The 22,661-nt window shown below is 39.9% G+C and overlaps 1 protein-coding gene across 15 annotated transcripts in view; it reads right to left on the bottom strand.

Moving 5' to 3' along the window:
* NT5C2 (5'-nucleotidase, cytosolic II) overlaps positions 1 to 22,661 on the bottom strand; it is an 82,808-nt gene that overhangs the window by 47,902 nt on the left and 12,245 nt on the right. For 7 of the 15 annotated variants that reach the window (XR_014526700.1, XR_014526701.1, XR_014526702.1 and 4 more), the window contains exon 3: positions 11,470 to 11,543. The exons of 2 other annotated variants lie outside the window; for them this stretch is intronic. Coding sequence is in view for 5 of the 13 variants with exons in the window: in XM_083505086.1 (XP_083361212.1) it covers positions 11,470 to 11,543 (74 nt within the window). In the remaining 8 variants the exon portion in view is untranslated. Of the gene's footprint in view, positions 1 to 1,406; positions 1,584 to 11,469; positions 11,544 to 14,704; positions 14,933 to 22,661 lie in introns of those variants that run through there. 6 more of the 15 variants (XM_083505087.1, XM_083505081.1, XM_083505080.1 and 3 more) reach the window with 4 other exon arrangements.

Below are 22,661 nucleotides of genomic sequence, written 5' to 3'. Positions count from 1 at the left end.
TCTTGCGGGGCACCACTGTACATTATGGAGTTATTCCACTCCAAAAATGCAAACTTTTTTTTAAAAAGACCTATCTCTTCCTGAATCCAAGAGAAGCCATTCCATGTTTCATCAAGGTGATCTCTCAAGCCTACTTTGTGAACTTGTACTTCATATTTCACATCCTCTAGATTACTCAAGTTTTGAAATTTACTCAAATACTGTATATATGACTAATGAAGAGAAGGAAGCATAATTGGGAAAATTTCCTACTTCACTTAAGTAACCCACTTGAGTGAGCATTTTTTATTCATGCATATAACATGAAACTGCAGTGTACATTAAACTAAGAAGATGAAAATAGATTACAAACATCACACTCCGGTTACTGTGACATAGTTCAATATAAGTTTTCGTTTAATTAGACAACTGGGAATGGAGCTGGAATTCACAGAGCACATGTCCCTACTTGACAACACTCTGCACAGCAGTCTAGATTAATCAGGATGAGCTACAAGCTCCTGACATTTTCCTGCAAGCTGTACAAGTGCTCATTTAGGTAATATGAGCTCCCAAGCAAGCAAATTACAGCCAGTATGAATGACTGGGTACCAAAATAGGAATAGCATAACAGAAAAAGCATCCATAACTAATGGACAGGTAAACTGTACATTTGAGTGATAATCAGTGCTTTTTTCCTTTAAAAAAATGTTTAGGGATACTCTCATTTTGACTCAAGGAAATCACCATTTTATAGTTCAAATCGGGGGAAATAAATACAGTAAATGGACAAAAGTACAAAGATTCACAAAATGTTTAGGGGTATGCGTACCCCCAGGAAAAAAAGCATTGGTGATAATAAATGATCAGTTCTCAAACTGCTCGATTATTGAGAAAGCTAATTAACAGTGAGATGAATAACTGCAAACCCTTAGTTACAGTAATTAAATTACAGTATTGCATTAAACAACAACAACAACAACAACAACAACAACAACAACAACAACAGGCAAGTGAGATGTTGCCATGCATAATCTGTTGTGAAGTAAATCAGATTGGTGCAGTTACCCTAAATGTACTACTTTCAAACAAGTGTAATACAGCTGAAAGACAGTAAGGCTACTGAGAGATGTACTGAAATCATCATGTACATATGGAAACAAATTGTGTTCTCAAGTTTGGGGTGGTGTGTGTATGTGTGTACCTTGGCAAATGGGGCAAAGCTTTGAAGACAGAAACCTGCCGACAACATACACAATTTTTGTTCAAATCAACTGAAATACCAAAATAAATGTACTGCATTCAAAATTACTTTCATCCTACAAAAAGTATGAGTTTCCTTAAGAAATAAGCATGTCACGAGAGAAGCTACTCTGCACAGAAAGCTATATTGTAAGGTATAGAATACCCATGCATGCTAGTGTTACCTTTGCTGCCAAGTCCGGTACAGTAGCCATTTTTATAGTCTTTCTGAAAAAGATAAAAAAAAAAATCTGCAGCCACTCCAGGTAGTGCAAAATGCTGCTGCCAAGATGTTAACTCACATGAGGCAGATGCAGATGCTGAGTGTCACTCCAGTCTTGAAGGAGTTACACTGGACTCCCCTGTCAAAAAGAAAGAATCAAACTGACTTTAAAACTGCAACAGTGGTGGTGTGCTAACAATGGTGTCGTTTGCTGATGCTATTGGCTTCAGAAAGACCAAATACTGGTTTACCAGACATGGTTTTTGTCATTATCTACAAATCCATGAAAAATCTCTCAGATCAAGATTTCAAAATGGATATTTTGCAGGTATCAGGCAGAGATTGTTGTGTCTGTATATAAGAATAAGGTGGTACAATGTGGATCAGAAATTAGACTTCTGATGAAAATCTGGATCTTTTGAAATCTTATTCTAGCAAAAATAGAAATACTAACAAATTACAATATTAGATTATAAATTCTGTATCAAATATCTACTCATGTGCTATGGTTTAACTGGTATGTTTAAGTACTCCTTGCTCTTCCTGCCAAAATATAACTATTTAAGTGAGGGCTGGTAACAAGGATAGCAGCATTGTGTAAGAAGTAAGCATGGCACATTAACAAAATTTAGACACATATTTCCTAAGAAATGTGTTTAAATCAATACTGAATACAAAATGTAAACACATATTTCCTAAGAAATGTGTTTAAATCAATACTAAAACTTAAACCTAACTTTTTGAACCATTTCTATGAGCATCCAATATAATAACGAAATACACCAAGCTATTCCAAAAGTGTATCAACTAATAGCTCTAAGTAGTATATAAGAACAGAGGAGCTGTCTTATACCAAGAATGGCCATTGGTCCATCTAACTCAGTACTGTCACCACTGACTGGCAGCAGCTCTCCAGGGTTTCAGACTAGGATCTCTCCCTGCCCTACCTGGAGATGCCAGGAATTGAACCTGGGACCTACTGCAAGCATAGCTCATGCTCTACCATTGAGCGACAGCCCTTTTCCTTACACTTGTTGATTTAGGTCTACGCATTGGCAACCCCAAGGTGGTAAAGTGTGAAGGGGAGGCAACAGGCTCACATCCACATAATCCATCCAGAGTCCTGAACATGTAATGTGGGTATGGGGTCATGTATATTATAAGGCATATTCTTTAACCTCTAAAAGAAAGGATTGGTCTGTTAATGGGCAAATATCCATGTTACAGTAAAGGCAGGAAAGATAGATATGAGATTCATGTCTCATGGGGTATGATTCAGTTGAGCTAGTAAGTCTACAAATCTGCACAAATGGCTTGAAAAGGAGCAACACTTGCAATCTTATGCCACCTAACTGGGAGTAAGCACCAATTAACTCAATGGAATCTACTTCTAAGTAGACCTGAATAGGGCTGCAATGTTAGAATCATAGAATTGTAGAGTTGGAAGAGACCATGAGGGTCATCTAGTCCAACCACCTGCAATGCCATGGGGCTCAAACCATAACCCTGACATTAAAAGACTCATGCTCTACCAACTGAGCGATCTTGCGAAATGCGTATCTGGCATTACTTCTTGATACACAGTGGGACTTACTTCTGGTAAATATGCAATGGATTATATGCTGTAACTAACTAAAATGCAGCTATAAACTATATTTTGAACCACATTTTTGCAATATTAACTACATTCCAATATTCCAATATTCCCATAATAAATCTCCATGTCAGTAAATAAATTATTTACTTAGAACCTCTAGGTAACACTTACACTGCTGTAAGTATAAAATTCAATGATTAAGCAACTTTGAGTTGGGGTTTGAATACTTCTAACTTTACCTTTGGGGAATTAGCTATGATATGATGAAAATATTTCTTAACAAAGTTGGGAAGGTCACAACCAAGCACAAGATGTGGGAACTCTAGAGATGGTTCTGCTTTGTTTGAAATAATCTAGTCTTATACTCACATCTGGCCCTTCAAAGATTACAAGGAGCCTTCAGCTATTCTTACACCTCCATGTTTTCCATTGTGTGATTCTAAAAAATCTAATTATATACCTGCCACATGTTAGTACACATGCATTTAGGTATTTATTCCAAAGTATAGTCTGAGTGTACGTGAGGTCACCGCCTTACAGAAGCTAAGCACATATACCATATACCATGCCACGACAGAAGGCAAGATACAAAGAAAAGAAAATGTGCTTTCCCCCCATAAGTCTATTTAACAGAGTTCTAAAGATTATGAGAAAAAAACATACATATATTCTGTTGCAGACCAATTCAAAATTTGCAGCAGCATCCATACCCTGTAAAAATGTCTCTTCTGCAACAGTCACAATTTTGATAGCCAATCTGGGAAGTTATTATTTCTTGCACCATAGGTTTCTTGACAATAACCAGCATAAATAGCTGGATAAACAAGACTTATCACTATTAATTGCTTTGATTCAGGCAGAGGAAGCAATCTAACATGTTAGATTTTTAGTAGCTACTGTATTTGTTGGACAATGCGGCATCTTTCGTTTGATAACCTCTCCAGCTGAGGGTGTTGGAGCTACACTGGGCTAAAGTGGGCAGGGGTAATTGGTCAAAATTGCCCTTCCCAAAAAGGGATGTTTCCACTAGTCCAATGAGCAACAACTGGAGATCACCCACTGACTTTAAGGTGCTCAATTATCATTAAGCAGATTAAGGAAAGAGAATCCTGCTGCTTTTTCTGCTGTTAGGCTTGCTTTCTGCAGTTTTTTGGAGTTTCAGTCCAGGTCCAATTCCTCAGCAAACTATGTCTCACAAATTAGTAGTCTGTTAGTTAATGATTTAATGAGAAGCAACAGTAAGACATACACTCTGGTCTAATGACAGTACAATATTCATTGGGCACCATCACAAACTTTAAGCATGTTTCCAGCTTAAACTACCATCAATGAACTATTTTTTTAAGCAGCATCATAAAAAACATATATGCATCCAAATATGTTATCCAAGTAAACTAATCCAGTTTCTAAAAACAGCAAATTAACAACTTCTTCAGAAAAGATTTGATGTACCACTATTTGACCATATGTCCACACAAAGAAATAAACATTTTCTCAAAACATTTTTTTGTGTTCCATCCACACTCCTTAGTTTTGAACTTATGTCGCCATTTGCACTGCTCAGCCAATCCCAAGCCAAAACTACTGCTGTGCTCTGGAGACCCCTCCAACCCATCTCAAGGCAGTAGAATATATTTACTTAGTAACTGGTGAGACACCCTCAGGCACTTTTGCTCTTTCCTTCTTCATTTGCAACCTTAAAGGCAATCCAGCAATTCAGCCAACCAGGGCAGAGAAATTAGCATAACACATATGTGTGTCCCCCCAATGGAGACTGGGGATTGCCTCTGAACCCAAGTAAGACAAATCAGAATCATTCCTCAATGTTCAGCATGTTCAGAGCTGTTACTCTGCAAAACCACTAAAACTGTACTGTGTCCTACTTTTACAAAGGACAAAAAACTATAACACACTTTGGCAAATTTAAAACTCTGATACAAAAAGAAAGAAGCTGCAGGGGATGGGTCCAATGAGAACTAATGCCAGTGTACTGGAAGAAGCAAAGATCACCAGTGTCAAAGCAATGATTCTTCAACAACTTTGTTGGACTGGTCATGTTGTTCAGATGCCCGATTACCATCTTTCAAAGCAACTACTCTATTCCCAACTCAAGAATGGAAAGGTTTAAAGATGTTCTCAAGGCAAATCTTTAAAAATGTAGCACCAACAACTGGGAAACACTGGCCTGCGAGCGCTCCAATTGGAGAACAGCCTTTACCAAAGGTGTCATGGGCTTTGAAGATGCTCAAACTCAGGATGAAAGGGAGAAACATACTAAGAGGAAGGCACGCTTGGCAAACCCTCTCCATGATCAACACCTGCCTGGAAACCTATGTCCTCACCGTGGAAGGACATGTGGAGCCAGAATTGGCCTCTCCAGTCACTTACGAACCCACTGTTAAAACTGTGTTTATGGAAGACAATCTTACTTGGCAACGAGTGATCGCCAAAAATCATCTCCAAGCATCTCCATCGGCCTCAGAGGGCACCAGCAGCCACTGCCGGTTAGGATAAACATGGTTATGGTTCATCTCAGCATTTTCCTTAACTGCTATTAAGGCAGGCACAGGGAATTACTCAAAGAATAAGGTGAGGGGGGCAGTGTTCCTGATTTCTTAAGGGCAGCTAAGAAGGAATCACTACTTCCCTGGCACATCGTATCTTATAAATATAGCACTAAACATTACCAGCATCTATTCAGGTATCTGACAGCAACAACAGACAATATTTCTAAACTTGGAATAGATTAGAAAAACATTTTACTTGATACATTTGACACTGTCAACATGACATACTCGTTCCTTTTCTTTGGCACCACTATATTAAGGGATCAATCTCCTTAATTGACTCCAAATTTAGACAGTTCATATTCCACAGCATATTTTGTCGTGTTCTTCAGTGTTTGGCTCCTGTTTTACCCTTGCCTACCAAAATCTATACTTACATTTTTGCAAATAATTTCCACTGTGAACTATGTGTTGACACCAACATTGAAAATAAAATAAGCTAAAACTAACTAACAGTTGACAAAAGAGGAGCTACTGTTGCTGGGTGGTTCCTTTATCTGGGAACTGGGAAGGCTGTCTGTTCTGGACTGAGTTGTACCCTGCCTGAAGAAATAGGTATGCAGCTTAGGGCTGCCTCTTGATCAAACAACATTGCTTGAGGCCTAGGTGGTTTTGGTAGCATGGAGTGTATTTTCGGCTCTGGTTGGTTTGCCAGCCATGGCAATTCCTGGGCTAGGAGAGCATGGCAATAGTAATCCCTGCTCTAGTAACTTCAAGATGGACTACTGCAGTGTACTGTAAACGGCTTAGAGGTTTTCTTACAATCAAGGAGTATATAAATTTTGAGCAAGAATCTTATGCATCTCAAAAAGTTTAAACAACAACAACTCCTAACCCTAATAGCTATAAACACTTGAGAAATCAAAACATTGTAAGATATCAAAACCCCAATATAAGCGATATAATTAATTTTAATTCCAACAGTGACAAAATTATGAATGTTTGGCTCATTCATGGTTTATCTGCAAAGTCAGATAAGAAAAGATCTGTCCTATTTTTGAATATTCCAGGTAGTCTCACAAAAAACATTGGCTTGGATTCTGAAAAAAGTCAACAAGAGTGTTCATAGAAAATAAGTTTCTTGTCCCCTGCTCCCTTTTGCATTCACACCTGCACCCCCCAAAAGTCTACCTGGAGGGCGAGGGCTTACCTGAGCAAAGTGGGGTATGGTTCCTTGCTGCCTCCTCATGACCCACCCCACATTGTTCAGGAAGGTCTCTGGCCACCCACAGGAGGTTCAGATGGCTGTAGCAGGAAATAGGAGACAGAAAACTTCTGTCTGTTAACTTCCTTAAGTTAGCTTTTTTTAGGATCAGAGCCAGGATGTCAAAAGAAAGACAAAATTATGCCAAATACTGGTGGAGTTCCACAGTTCAGTTAGCTTTGCTTCCTTAAAAAAATTACATCTACTGCCAAACACATAATTTCTACATTACAAATTTGCCCTGAGTCTGCTAAAATGATTTATGAAGGAAGCATGGTTAAATAAAGAATACTGTGCATACCATACAAGATTGTTATTAGAATTAATAATTAATAATTAGAATTATTAACAATATACTCTAATTATCTTCCATTTGCTCCATCTCCTGGAAAGTTTACATATACATTGGTCTTACCGTGCAAATACAGAAAATGAGCAATGAGATATTCAAAATTATTAAGTCCTCCTGTACCAAAATTAAATCTTGTACAAAACCTTTGAAATTGTATCTGTACTTGCTTGAACATATGTAGAAACTCTTATAGATAATCAGTTCATTATTCCAAAGAAATCAAATTTCTGGTTAACCAAAAATTTATCGGGTTGTCCAGAGTGACAAGGAAACATTGTATTTATCAGCCATGCCTCTATTTCACCTTCATCCAAGTTGCTTATGGAGCGGAGTTCATTTCCCCCCTCACTACAACACTGTGACATATGCTCATCAAGTGACTAATGTAAGGTTATCTAATGAATATCATGGTGAATCTGAGATTCAAGACAGTTGTTTCCTAAAGCTTATGGAATAAACTTGTGGGTAGAAGGAGAGGAAATATTAACATATTTCTAGATTAGCTAACTTATAAGTATGCTTCCACGCAAGCTTACTCAAAAGTAAATTCTCATGAGTAAATCCTACTGGTGCCATAATGTATAAACTTAAATACAATGGCCTGCCTGAATCTGTCTACAAGTTAATTCTCATCTATGATCCAGCTCTTCATTAAGAAGCAGAAACTAACCACCGATTACCAAGATCGAAACACCATTTCCAAATTAGCTCTCTGCTATTACTACAATGTTGGCAAACTGAAATTTACACAGCAATATCACTAACCCAGTGGTGTAGGCTAACAAAATTAAACACAAGGCGAAGCATCTGAAACATGAAGCTAGCTAATATAACACAATGATTAAATTTTAAATTACCCACTTGTGTGTTTATATGACTTCCAAATGAGTTACTCTTCAGCAACTAGTTGCCATCCAAAGTGACGAGAGCAATTAATGTACAAGGACACCTTCCCAAATGAACCCACCCAAGGTAGTTATATATTTTCATATTGACAATGTTGAAGTTACAAAAAAATTCCTTTTTACATTAATTCACTGATATACATCCCTTTCTTGTTTGTCAGTATTAAAGCACCAAATGAGACATTAGAAGTAGAAATGTTTTCAGTGGTCCTGGATTGTTTTGGTGTGTCTTATAATGAAATGCTGCTATTGAAGGTTCCAATGTCAGTTGGAAGAATAGTGGAAGGGGTAGCTAAACCCTTCTTCCCAGACCAATTTTGCACACTCAGTTGTCTCTAGTACAAGAGACATTTAATGGAAAAGCACCCAGGTGAAAATGGCTAATCCTCATATTCATCTTCCTCTACAGACTGCAGCTGCATTTGGTAAAAAACAAAAGCATTGGCTGGGGAAGAACTACAAATCACTCATGCAAATCACTCATCCTAAATAACTTTCCCTACGAAGGAGGAAATCTCTAAACACAAGTAAGAAAGCACAATATAGCAATACAGAACAAGGGAATATAAGTAGTTATGAAGTATGCAGGCTTAGATGCTTTTCTGTCATAAAGAGAATGTACTTAGGAAGCCAGAATGCTAGACTATTTTAATTAACATTTTTCCTGATGGACTTTGAACAACTGTATAGTCAGCCCTCAACACATTAACAGAATATACTTACAGAACAGAAGATACCATAAACAGAAGTACAGTGGTACCTCAGGTTAAGAATTTAATTCGTTACAGAGGTTCGCTCTTAACCTGAAACGGTTCTTAACCTGAAGTGTGCTTTTGCTAATGGGGCCTCCTGCTGCCGCTGCACTGCTGGCGAGCGATTTCCGTTCTTATCCTGGGGTGAAGTTCTTAACCTGGAGCAACCCCTTCCTGGTTAGCGGAGTTTGTAACCCGAAGCGTCTGTAACCCGAGGTACCACTGTACTCAGAATCTTTCAATGAAAGTACTACCATGTAATAAAACAGAAGTTATTACATATTTGTAGAAATATCCTCTGGTACAGAATTATTGTTTTAGGCTAATATGCCCAAGTACAGAACATTAGTTAGATATGTTTTTTAAAAATCCAGAGGCCTGGTTTGCCAGGTTCCTGGGATAAGATCCCAGAATGTCTGCCCACTTGTGCAAAAGGAACTCCAGTAGCACAATGGCTCTTCCCGTTTCTCTCCTCCATATTGCAGTCCACACATGCCTCCCAAAACTGTTCCAGAGGGTGCCTCAAATCTGCAGAGGAGATTTGGGGAGCTTGAAGAAGACCCATTGTACTAGAAGAAACTATTCATGCAATGCTAGATCTCACCCATAGAAATATGAGGTTGCCACCTATGAGTTACAGGGAGCCCTAGTTGATAAAGTATCTCTGCCCCAGCTAAAAATGTGTTAAGGAAAAGCATAAGGAAGCAATATCCATTTATTTAATTAAAGCAACAGCTCAGATTACTAAGGGCACTGTGTGCTAGCAGCCAAATCCTGTAATAACTTAGAAGCTAACTTCTAGGGGTAGGAAGCTTGTAGATACCTAGTTTTCAGTGCTACCCTATCAGAGAAGCTTGAGGAGCCACAGTAAATTAGTCTAAGCTCCAGTTTTGGAGAAGGGGTAAAAAGAATACTCCACTATTACATATAGCTCCACAGAATACAAATCTAGCCAGTCGAAGCATCAGCTTAGGTTTTTTAGTTGTTTTGTTTTGCTCATGGTAGACCAGTTTTCCTAGGTTAAAAAGGGGTTGGCAGTTTTTGAAGGTGAAAAAAGAATTCGCTGACAATTTAAAGCCAGCAAAAAACTAGGAAAGGTTGCCTTAAAAAAATCACACGTGACTGACAGTGCCTGTGGTTCTGAAATGCATCTGGCAGAGGTAATGGCTACAAGGAACATGACTTTAAAGGATAGTAAGCCTAGCAGGACCAACTTGAGCGGATGAAAAGGAGGTTGTTGTAGAGCCAATAGGGAAACCTATGTTGCACTGGCGGGGCTTGAAGGAAAATGTGGGAAGAATGGGTGAGTAGACAATAAGTTGATCTGGGTCTTTGGAGACAATAGATGGAAGTGTCAAGGTCTGACAATGCAAGGTGTTGGGCTTCAGGCCTAGAGATAAGCGTTCCTGCAGAAAGAGGAGGTCTGAAACTGCTGCTTGTCTTGGAAAAGTTAATTTATTTGACACCCACTGTGATACCAAAAGGGTTTTTTTATCCACCCCTAAGGACTGCCCTAAATAAGCCTTTTTTATAATCATTGTTTTTAGTTTGTTGACTGCTTCTGCAAGGGCTGTAATACCAACATCTTTGTGTTCCAAGCCCCTTTAGAAAAATTAAACATTTTACCAACTGTTTCCAAGGTTCCTCTGCTATGATTCTGTGATGCAATAAATTTGTGACCCTCCAAGATCCCCACAACTTGTCCTTTAAGTTTTATTACTAAATTTAATGATCAATAAATAATGATAAAAAATGATTTTAAATAGTGTAGAATGGGAAAGTCTTTGGGAAGATAGGCTTGAGAACTGTAGTTCTCACCACACCCAGCTCTACACTTTGGTCTCATCCATGTTGACATGCAGTCTCAATGCGACCCTCAGCCCCAAAAAGGTTAGCTACAGCTAGAGGAAGCCAGTGAAATAAACACTGTAAATAAATTTGATTACTGAAGTGACACACAGAAGGCATGGAACACAGGCAACAGTGGCTTGAAAGAAGAAACAAAGAAACTGCAGTATTCAATAGCAAACATTAAAAGAGTGGAGCAATAATTTAGTGGTATCAACTGACAGGGGGGAAAAAACATATTTTTAAGATGTTTAATGGATTATAATGAGACCTTAGGTAAAATTAATCTGGAGGGAGGGGGGAAACTACACCAATATTGCAAATTTGGGAACAAGGGGAAGCAAAGGAAAAAGAAAATACAACGATTAAGCATTAGGAGGAAATACTTTAAAGATATTTATAGCACAATCCTACACACATATATGCAGAAGTAACTCCCACTGTATTCTGGGGGGCTTACTCCCAGGTATGTGTATAAAGGATGGCAGCCCTAAGGGACTTCATTTATCTATAGTGGCAGGGTTCATCAATTAAAGTGAACAGACCTTCGCAAAAATGGGCAACACAACTCCCTTAATGGACACTTCTATGGGCCTGGAGAAGCCAACTTTTCTCCAGATGTTTGTCAAAACTATCAGGACAGCAACATGTCCCCAGCATCTGTGTGCTACTCAGCTCTTCCCTACTCTAATGCTACTGAGAAAAACACCTGCTACCATGAGGAATACCAATCTATTTCTGCTTCCTGTAGATGTGAGGTTCAATTATAGATAATATACATATTCATCATATACACTCACCGGCTAATGTATAATCCATATCAAATCCAAAGCACTTTATTTTTTCCATGGCTAGACTTCTGTTCACAAAAACCCTGTAAAAGGAAAGTAAGAAACCCAATGGTAAACATTTTTGACATGAAATCTGAAGGGAGCCTATGTAATAATTAAGTTCCTAAAGTGTCCAAGGATTGCTAAGGAGTTTGTCAATGGACCACATGACTTGACAAGTTGTTGTTTTTAATTATATCCCACATTTCAGGATGCCAAATCCTTCCAAGGATTACAAGTAAAAGCAAGATACATTAATAAAATCACCACAATCTATATCAAAACATAACAATAATAATATATTATAATAATAATTTATTATTTATACCCACCCATCTGGCTGGGTTTCCCCAGGCACTCTGGGCGGCTTCCAACAAAATATTAAAATACAGTAGTCTATCAAACATTAAAACAGGGCTGCCTTCAGATGTCTTCTAAAAGTTTGGTAGTTGTTGTTCTCTTTGACATCTGGTGGGAGGGCATTCCACAGGGAGGGTGCCACTACCGAGAAGGCCCTCTGCCTGGTTCCCTGTAACTTGACTTCTCGCAGTGAGGGAACCACCAGAAGGCCCTCTGCGCTGGACCTCAAGCCATCAGGATTCTTCCCACAGAGCAGTTTGTGGTAGATAGCCCTATTGGGGGAAGAGGGGAAACCTTCTGATATCAGAATTTGTTTCCCTCTTTCTCCTAAAATCCTACCCACAAGATAGCTGGTAGCAGATGGCCCTGTGGAGGTGGGTAAGCATGGCAGACAGTCCAGTGTGGCCATTTACTTGGTAGCAAATGCCATTAGGCTCTGTATACTTATGTCAGAGTAATTTTTTTAAAAAAGAATCCATTTATATCGTCATCCCATAGGTTTTCTGCATACATCAGAAAACAAATTAAACGACAATTAAAATACAATATAAAACAATAAAAGCTATTCAAAACTTTCAAAACCCAATTAAAACACAGACATTAAAAACAACAATGAGTAAACATGCATAGAACTGAGCTGTTGATCTGCTACAGAAAACAAATAATTAAACACTGCTAGATGCTATCCATAGTAGTTTTACCTACTGGTTTCCTAACTACACCAGAATTTTTTATTTACATTATATGACATACTATAGAATAATATAATTGTAGAATTGGAAGGAACCCTGAGGGTCATCTAGCCCAAACCCCTGCAAGTCAGGAATCTCAACTAAACCATCCATGACAGATGGCCATCCAACCTCTGCTTAAAAACTGCAACGAAGGAGAGTCCACCACCACTAACAAAGTCAACCATGCTGAACTGGAACATAAACATAAAAACAAAAAGTATTAACTACTCTGTAAAGCTCCCTAGTGAAAAAAAGAAAGAAGCAGGTGGTGGGATATTAAAAGGGCATTACATAGACATTTGCCTTCTAACTGAAGTTAACTATGAAACTGTTAAAAATTACAATTACTCACAAAACCTAAACCTGTATTAATATATCACTGAAGAACTTATGGGGGGGGGACCCTTTGCAACCTCACTGTAGCCTAACCAACATATACAAATGAATTTGTTTCCAATTTTATAGTCAAAATACTATTTCACTTGAACATTCCAAGAATGTGTGAATGATATATGCAAAATAAAGAGAAAATCTGTAAGATACCATATCTCCTCACTTAAACCCAATCCTTCCTGGGTATGACGCCAGGGCTCTCACTACGTGACCATGCCAAAGCTGGGATTTTTTTTTGTTAGAGAAATTCCACTATCTGCTCTTCCTTTTCCTCCTCCAGACATCTGTTCTGCCAACAACACTCTGTGTGCTGTCCCTAACATCACAACTCATTTGTTTACATCTGCCTTCGTGCATTCCTACCAGTCTCCCTCAGAATGTCTTCATGTGTTTCTACCTGTCCTTGTATTTGATTGGACTCTAAAAACTGCCCTGCTCTTTGGCAATGCATCTCTAATTTCATGGCTCTGATCCATGGTTTGCTCTTGACTTTCCTCTTCGTCTCATATCCTAATGACATCTGGATGATATCCAGATTCAGAACGAGCCAAGATTTATGGCACAACAGAGGAGGAGGAAGGAGATTTGATCCTGCAAACAAGTGCTGCTCTTCAACTTAACTTGTTAAAGAGAAAACTACAAAATCAGGTATATTTGATTGTGAATATGGTTACACCAAGCATACAATTCAACAGTAGACAATTAGTGAACCATGGACTATCAACAGAGATGCTGACTGGCTCACCACTCACCTGTGCACGACATCACAGCACATTTGTACCTCATCTAGAGTAAGCAGTGCATCAGTCTGGGACTTTCAACTATGAATTGTCTGTAAACAGCAAGTATGGAGTAGCTGGAAGGTAGAGCTTTTGTCCCTCTCCCTTGTGCTCTGCTGTCCCTTGGACAACCAGCTAGACACCTATTCAATGTAGTAGTTCTGTCACTTTTATCCTCTCTAAAAAATCCAGAAACCAAAATTACAACCACCAATGCCCTTTATGTTAAAAGGTCTTTAATATCCAAAAGGAGAGATTGAATTCACCTAGCTGCATGCTTCAAAATACAGATTTAATTTCAGGCTGCACATAGGAATGCTGTGCACAATGCCATCACCAATTAAAATCCTTTAATAAGGGAAAGTTGACAAATTGAAGAATCATATAATTGCGGAGTTGGAAGGGACCACAAGGGTCATCTAGTCCAACAGCCTGCAAGGCAGGAATCTTTTGCCCAATGTGGGGCTCAAACCCATGACCCTGAGATTAAGAGTCTCATACTCTGCTGAGTGAGCTGCAAGGCAACAAATTACAATTATTTCTAATATCTGATGAATGGATAAATTCAGTACATTCTGAATTTATGTCTTCAGCATTGATAAGAAAATGATGGTATACAAGTATAAGTATAAGCATGCACCGTTACGTCTTAAGGCTTTGCTTGGATGCTCCATTCAGACTGCTAATATGATGTGGATAATTAATCTGACCTTTCATTCACACAGAACTGAGAAAACAGATGTAAAAAGGAAGCAGGCAAATACATACAAAAAGGGAGAGCTATCTATTACTTATATTCTAAGATATTTTTCCTCCCAAAACCAAGCACTGAGAAAACAATTAGCATCACTAAAAAGAAATTTGAAAAAGTGAATATTTGTATAGCAAACTCTTAACATCCAAGCTCACGCTATCCTATTTCTGCACTAGTAATCTTACCTCATCTCACTTGGATGCTCCTCTTGTAAAATGCGTAGCTGTCCAATTGAGAAACTTGCCTAATCACATTACCTAATTCTCTTCATCTATACATAATTTTGCATCAGTCTGACTTGAAGCACGAAGTCTGAAACAAGACTGAAGGTACCACATATCTCCTTAGCCAGTGTTACATAATAAACATCCGTGGCTAATTTAACAAGTCACTGGATATTACTGTTCTACCCAAGTCCATTTGGAATAGAGTTTCTCTGGCTATAGCATGTTTTACCCTTAACTTTCCATGCTTCTTCAGGAGTCACAGTTTCCTGGCAAGCTGCCTTATTTGGCAGTGAAGCATGTAAAGTACAAGGGAGGGGGGGGGCAGTAACAGACGGGGAATTAAAGTTGACAATCTTAAAAGTTACATAATAGCCAGCATCATACTATATTAGGGGGGAAACAAACAGAATAAACATTCTTGCAAATATTTCATGATTCACTGAAGACACTGTCTGGAAATAAAGAGAAAAGCAGCATCACTGAATATCCTGCTTTAAAATTAAGCAGAGATATTCTCACACAGAATTTGGATCATCTAGTGCCTTTCAGTTTGGCAGAAAAGGAGGGTCACTAAGTGGTGGCTTCTGCATACTTGTAGGATTCTCCAGATATACAGAAGTATATTAGTTTGTGTACGAAAAGGCGACCAATCAATCAATATTTCTCCCCGTATACTATTACATTCATATCCCAGCAGCTCAAAGTGGCATACATACTTCTCCTCCTTTCCATTTTATCCTCACAACAACCCTGTGAAGTAGATTAGGTGGTGAGGCTGTGACGGGTGCAAAGCCACCCAGTGAACTCTGTGGGGCTGTGTGGGGATCTGAATCCTGGTCTCAACAACACTCTAACCACTGTAAAATGTGGCATGATTATTTAATGTGATTAATTCTTTACTACCACCTAGCATCTTCACTGTACAGCTTTCACGGCATCACTTTACTCAGGCCTCTGCCAGTCTAAAGTATTTTCTTTTGTGGAACCAACCTCTTTTGCTGAATTTATACTGTTCTGTACCATCTGAAACTGTCTTATGTAATTCTAATGGTTTTATTTTAAAAATAATAATTAAAGACTCTAATATTGTACCCCCCCTGGAATCTTATGGCATTTACCGGTACCAGTGACAACAGCTGATGGACAGGTGGCTGTGGTCTTGCAGGTCATCCTGGCTCCCCTAGCTGACCAAGATTGACCCGCAGGCCGGAGATTCGCCACCCTTGCGTCTACAACTGCTAAGCCACAGTAGGGAAGCCACATTCACTCACATGAGACATCATACATGATGTCAGACGTGGGGCAGGCAATAATGGGGTTTCAAACAGACAATCAGGATCCATCAGCTGATAGGCAGTGGGAGAGCTTCTGGCTCAAGAAGGGGAAAGTAGAAACTGCATCTTCTTCCCTGTGCTGCTCTTCGAAGTTGGGTATAGGATTGCTGCCTAAATGTAGGAGCATAGGTATGTACACACTGGGCAATTTTGTCCTTTCTTCTTTCCAGTATTGCTCCTTTCTACTTCATTCTGCCTGGGCTAGCTCCACCCTTACAAAACAAAGTAGCAAACAAAAATAAAATGCCCATGACTCATAGGTCAAAGCAAGGTTTAATAGTTAATTGGGTAGACTAGATCAGTTTGTTTTTATCAGGTGACAATGAAGTATACTCTACCTACCAAACACTCTATCTACTATACACAGGCACCTAAATATTCGTACCTGATAAATCTCCTTTACCTGGATGTATCTAGCAGAAGCAATGGTTCTGTTTAGAGATTAAGGGTTGTATCTATATTTTACTCAAAATAAACTCACTGAAATTAATGAGCCTAAGTTAAACATGTTAATTAGCTTCAAAAGGTCTACTCTGAGTAGGACTAGCACAAACTACAACTCCAGGGCTGCAATCCTAAAATAAGGGATGCATGAAATCCAAAGGCCTTTCAGTCACTTCTCGCCAGGCTCAAACCTGAAGGGCAGGCATGTGGTTGAGGGAAGAAAGGGGGAAGGGGAGGTTTAGACATGCTCAGAAGTGTGGCAAATTTTTCTGGTGGTTTGGGTATGTGACAGGAAACCTAGAGAGCTACAGTGGTGCCCCGCAAGACGAATGCCTCGCAAGACGGGAAACCCGCTAGACGAAAGGGTTTTCCATTTTTGAGCTGCTTCGCAAGACGATTTTCCCTATGGGCTTGCTTTGCAAGACGAAAACGTCTTGCGAGTGTTCCGATTTTTTTCCGCTTTCCCCCCCTTTTTCTAAGCCGCTAATAGCCTTTTAGCCGCTAATCCGCTAAGCCTTTAATAGCCGCTAAGCCTTTAATAGCCGCTAAACCGCTAATCCGCTAAGCCGCTAATAGGGTTGCTTCGCAAGACAAAAAAACCGCTAGACGAAGAGACTCACGGTACAGATTAATTTCGTCTTGCGAGGCACCACTGTATTTGCATTTATATCCCGCTTCTTTCTCCAAGGAGCTCAAGCTGGTGGACATGATTCTTTCCCACCTCATTTAATCCCCACAACAACCCTGTGCAATAGGTTAGGTTGAGCGGCAGTGACTGGCCCAAGGTCATCCTGTGAGCTTCATGGCTGAGTGGGGATTTGAACTATGATCCCCCAGGTTTTGGTCCAGCACTCTAACCACCACAATACACTGGCTCTCATGTTTCCTTTAGATTCCAAATGCTTTCTGGCAAGCCCCAGAGCACTAACTTTTTAGCCCTTCCAATGTAAGTGCTATGACCAATTGATTTATGACCCGAGGACAGCATACTAACAATAGGACTGTCATGCCTATATTTATACTGATCTAGTATTTTTTTTAAAGAACAACTATGTATTTACAATTTTACACATTTTTAAACGGATGGGGGGGGACTTAATCATCTATTTTTAGTCATCCTGCTTCTTTTTGCAATCCAAGAACTATTTCAATTAAAACATTAGCTTGATCCACCTGTGTTTCCACACCTCACATTCTCTTCACAAGCAAAGCAAAGCAAAGCAAAGCAAAGCAAAGCAAAGCAAAGCAAAGCAAAGCAAAGCAAAGCACTAATCAATTCATAATATCTTTTTGTGCCTAATTTAGACCCCAACAGGACACACCACTTTACAACATCATACTGGTTCAGAGAAACCTATGATACAAATATAGACTATATGTCAAAAGTAAAGCCGAAGTAAATATAGAGGCAGTATTAGAATTCTAAACTAGAGGCCTAACTTCTAGACCTTTGCCCCTGCCCTATGGGTAAAGCTGCCTTTTGAAATCAGAGAAAGGTGAAGCACTTCAACATGGTTTATGTCACCTGTGTCTTAGTGATCCACAAAAGATACGGATTTCTAAGGGGGGTGGGAACAGTTCTGTCCTACTACCTTGAAAAATTGCTACTCATGAATTATAAACAGATTGTATAAAATAAATGCAAATACCTGAGTTCTGTTTCTTGGCAGTTGCCAGTATCAAGGGAGAACGGAAATCCAACTTTTTCCATTGTTTAACCTTTACTAGCCACAGCTGTTAACCAAAGAACTGTATGCAATAGTCCAAAGGGTGACTAGAAGTATTCCCTCAGAGTGAAAAAATAGACATCATAGCAATTTGGTGTCTCATGCTCAACCTCCTTCCTGTCTAACTACAATCACAGTACATGACTGTACTCCTACAATGGGACCAGCCTCACAATTATCACCAAGCCAAATAAATGACTGGAAGTAAGGAAGTAGTGCTCTGCTTGTATACAGTGAAGAAGAGCTTCCTAACAATGTTATATCAATGTTATTTCCACTTTGAAGATTATGGTATCAATAACTGCTTATAGATAGGCAGCGTCTTATTACAAAATGTTTCAGTAAGAAAGTAGCTGTAATTCAGTCCCTATTTTTGTTTATACCATAGGCATTTCCCACAAATAGGCTACAAGAAGATATAATAAGATGTGCAGTTGACATCAGCTATTAGTCTAAAGCCTACTAATGCATGATATGGGGGGGGGGGTAGGGGGAATCCTTGTACTGTGCACACTACAGATATAACACAAATGCAGGCTATGAATGTTTTCCTGGGTCTCATGTTTTATCTTCCTTGAATTTACAGTCAGTATTTGCCATCCTAATTATAAGCTAGTTTTCCAAATGATATTTTATTCAGTAAGTAAGCATTACACAGAACTTGCTACAGTAATACAATTATTGTAAAACAACAGTTAGTTAAACATCTTTCAAAAACTTTGAGGAAATATTAAAGTATATATCTATGCAGTTTCAGTCTCTGGCACTGAGTCAGTAATCAGCATTCACCACACTGGTTAAACAAGTCTCAAAATGTTACACACAATACTCCACCCAGTATGGTTCAATACAAAACATTTATCAACAGAATTCTTCAGTTCCAAGTTTTAGCTATCATAGCTAAACACATACTCAAGTATCTAAACCCTGAAGTTGTATAGCATTAAAACATACCAAAGATCTAACAACACACCGCAGATCTAGTATCAGTAAAGTAGTCTTGATTTTTAAAGTAATTATTTTCTCTTGATTGAAGCAGTGTCTTTACAGATGTGGTGGTGATGCTGTAGTTATAATCTAATATATGAAATCCGGAATAGGACCTGCACAAGACATTTTGAAGTCTTGGGACAGAATAACAACTACCTAAAACTAATCTGTTGTTCTGGAACTTTAAAAAGATTCCACAATCTCCGCACCCTGGGAGAAAAATTGCAGTAATAAATTAAATATCTAGCAATTTGGTGCCCTTTCATGGCACCCAAAATCAGCTGCCTAAAGTGGCTTGTCTCACACGCTGCCTAATGGCAGGGCCAGCCCTGAAACAGAAATGTAATGTTTCAACTGACCAATTTGAATGAGAATAATGTGACATTGGACCTCCATGAAGGTCCATTTTCTGCAGGGGATCCTTGGATGGGTTTTCTCTCCCACTTGTTCCACAGGCAGGAATATGCAAATTAGACAAATCTTACCTCACTGTGGGTGGACAACACCTCCAGCTGACAAGATAATCCAACTCAGAAGAAAATATCATGTTAATCTCAGAAAAGCAGTGCATCCCATGGATACAAAATGCCAGCTGAACTGCAACCATTGAGGAAGAAGAACATCCAGTAAAAAGCAAAACAAAACAAAACAAAAAACCCCAAAGAAACCCACATATAAAAAAGATTTGTCCAACTTACAGCCAATAACCAAAACTAGCTTACGACAGGTAGTATTCCTCCATCTCCTGCAGAAAATGAACCTTCACAGTTGGTCCAATGTCACATTTTCCTGCTGAGTGGAGGGGATCATCCAATGGGATGTACCACAGCTACTCAGAGAGGTGGGACCAGCTATGGACCTCCTATCCCTACTGGAGAACTACTGGCTGTAGTACTTGCCAACCAAAAGAAGCTTTGGCAGACGCGCAGATATCAATCCTGTAATGTCTCACAAAGGTAGACAAAGAAGACCAGATGGCTTCCCCCAGAGATGCTGAAGGCAGCCAAAATAGAGGTACTGCTAGTAGAGTGAGCAGTGACCCCAGCAGACAAGTCAGAACAGAAACCTCACAACACTTGGAAATGCATCCTCTCAGCCATCTGGAAAGTGTAGCAGTTGAAACCTTCTTTCCCATGGTTTGGGGCTGGAAGGAGAGAAACAGGGAATCACACAAGTGGAAGGATTCCATTCCCTTTAGATAGACATGCAGTGTCCTCGTCTTAAGTCCAAGAGAGTGCCTCTCCCTCTCCTTGTCCAATCTTAGGTGGGGGCAGAAAGAAGGTAACATGACATCCCTAGTTCCTATCAAAACTTGAGTTAACCTTAGGAACAAACATAGGGTCCAACTTCAGGATCACTGAATCCGGGTTAAAAACGCAGTGTTACTTATGCACTATTCACATTGGCATTCTGCTGAGTCATAAATAGGTCCATACAGGGCTGACCGAAGTGTAACACTATCTGTTCTAACACCATGGGCAGATAACTCAATTCTGCTTAAGACATGTCCTGGAGACTCAGCCAATCTGCCCTGGTATTTGAAGCACCTGATACATGTTCCACAGTGATAGATGCAAGGTGGTTCTCCGCCCAGTTGAACAGATGTGTTACCTCCTGCAGCAGTGTCAGAGATCTGGATCCACCCTAGTGCAAATATAAGCTTTCACACAAACTTGCCTGGCATGCCACCCTGTGGCAGAAGCTGAGGCAGAGAGTGGAGGAATCAGTTTGCCTTTGGGCCTCTGAGCAGCATTGGCCCCCTCCCTGACATGTTGGTGGCATCAAGACTTCCTCTTCCAGCTGCCCAGAGATGATCCAATGCCTGTGAAGGCAAGAGTGCCCCTGAACTCTGCCACAGCTGCTGCATCACTAGACCCAGGAGAGGAGGGGGGAAAGGAGGCAGTTTCCTGCCCCCAGTTTCCTGCCCCCTAGAGGAGCAGGAATGAACCTATGCAGGAGAGGCTGGAGTCACTGAGGGGCCCTGAGATCCCAACAAACCACTAAAGTAGACATTGTGCACTCTCTCCCACAAAAACCTGAGGTAAGGCCTGGGACTGAGCCTCAGACCATGGCTAAGGAGAAAAAAGCAGGCCCCAGAAAGGCTATCTGAGGGACCAATCCCCACTCCTTGTACCAAAACCTGCCAGATCCACCAACAGAACTTGGGGTGATGAGCTATGATGTCAATCACTTGAATATGAAGTGATGCAAGGCCCAGTGGCTGTGGACCCTCCAAAACCTCACTCTCTCAGTGGGATGATCAGAAGGCTGACGTTGGTCTAAACTGACTTTTCTCCAGGTCAGCTAGCTGCTCCTCTGCAGCTTCTGCCAGCTCCTGGGATGAAGCGAACTTGAGGATACATGGAAGGAGACAGGTCTGATGTCACATTATCCTCATTCAGATTGGTCAGTAGAAACATTCAGTTTCTGTTGCAGGAAAGAGTGAGAACAAGCTACTTTAGGCACCTTCACTCTGATGCCAACAAGTTATTTGCAGGTTTAGTGATAGCCTGTTTTTGGAAATCCCAGGCTGAGCTACCTCTTGAGGTATGGAACAACAATATCTAGGACGTGGCTATTTTAGAGTGATTATCTGGGCTTAGAAGAGTAGCAAACAGTGTTATAAAGAGAGACAACTTTGATGAAACCCGCCCCCCTTCTTTTCATAAGGGAAGTAGCAATTTCTCCCACCAGTTTTGCAAACATGTTTGTGGAGAGCTGTGTTTTTTGTTTTTTGTGGTGATTTTATTAAATTTGATTTAATAAAATTTTAGAATGAAAAAAAAATGCAGGTCCACAAGGCTTCACAAATCCCCCCCCCCCAATTTTTTAATGATCATTTGCACAAATCCTCTGCAGTACTTCTGTGGGGCCAAAAGGTTTCCCCAAATTAGTCCTTGAATGGCTACACCCACTTTTTACACTTTAGCCACACCCACTTTGACATATGACCCTTGGAGGGTTGGCCATGGGTTGATGCAGTACAGTGGTACCTCGGGTTAAGTACTTAATTCGTTCTGGAGGTCTGTTCTTAACCTGAAGCACCACTTTAGCTAATGGGGCCTCCTGCTGCCGCCGCGCTGCCGGAGCACAATTTCTGTTCTCATCCTGAAGCAAAGTTCTTAACCCGAGGTACTATTTCTGGGTTAGCGGAGACTGTAACCTGAAGCATGTGGAACCCGAGGTACCACTGTACTTGGCCTGGAAAAGGCTATCATCTTGGGGGCCTTAGTATTGAACCTTTTCCTTGCATTTTGTTAACAGAAAAGAGAAATATTTAGAAAATTGACCTTCACTTTATTTTTACTAATCAAAATTATATTATTTCTTTCATACACCATTACCACAGCAGGCTCCAGAATGACTCCAATTGCTTATCTTTACAGTGGTGCCCCGCAAGACGAATGCCTCGCAAGATGG

Source organism: Podarcis liolepis (genome assembly GCF_965112155.1).
Source record: "Podarcis liolepis genome assembly, chromosome: 5".
In the NCBI taxonomy this organism is placed as follows: domain Eukaryota; kingdom Metazoa; phylum Chordata; class Lepidosauria; order Squamata; family Lacertidae; genus Podarcis; species Podarcis liolepis.
This window is presented reverse-complemented; position numbering and strand designations above follow the sequence as displayed.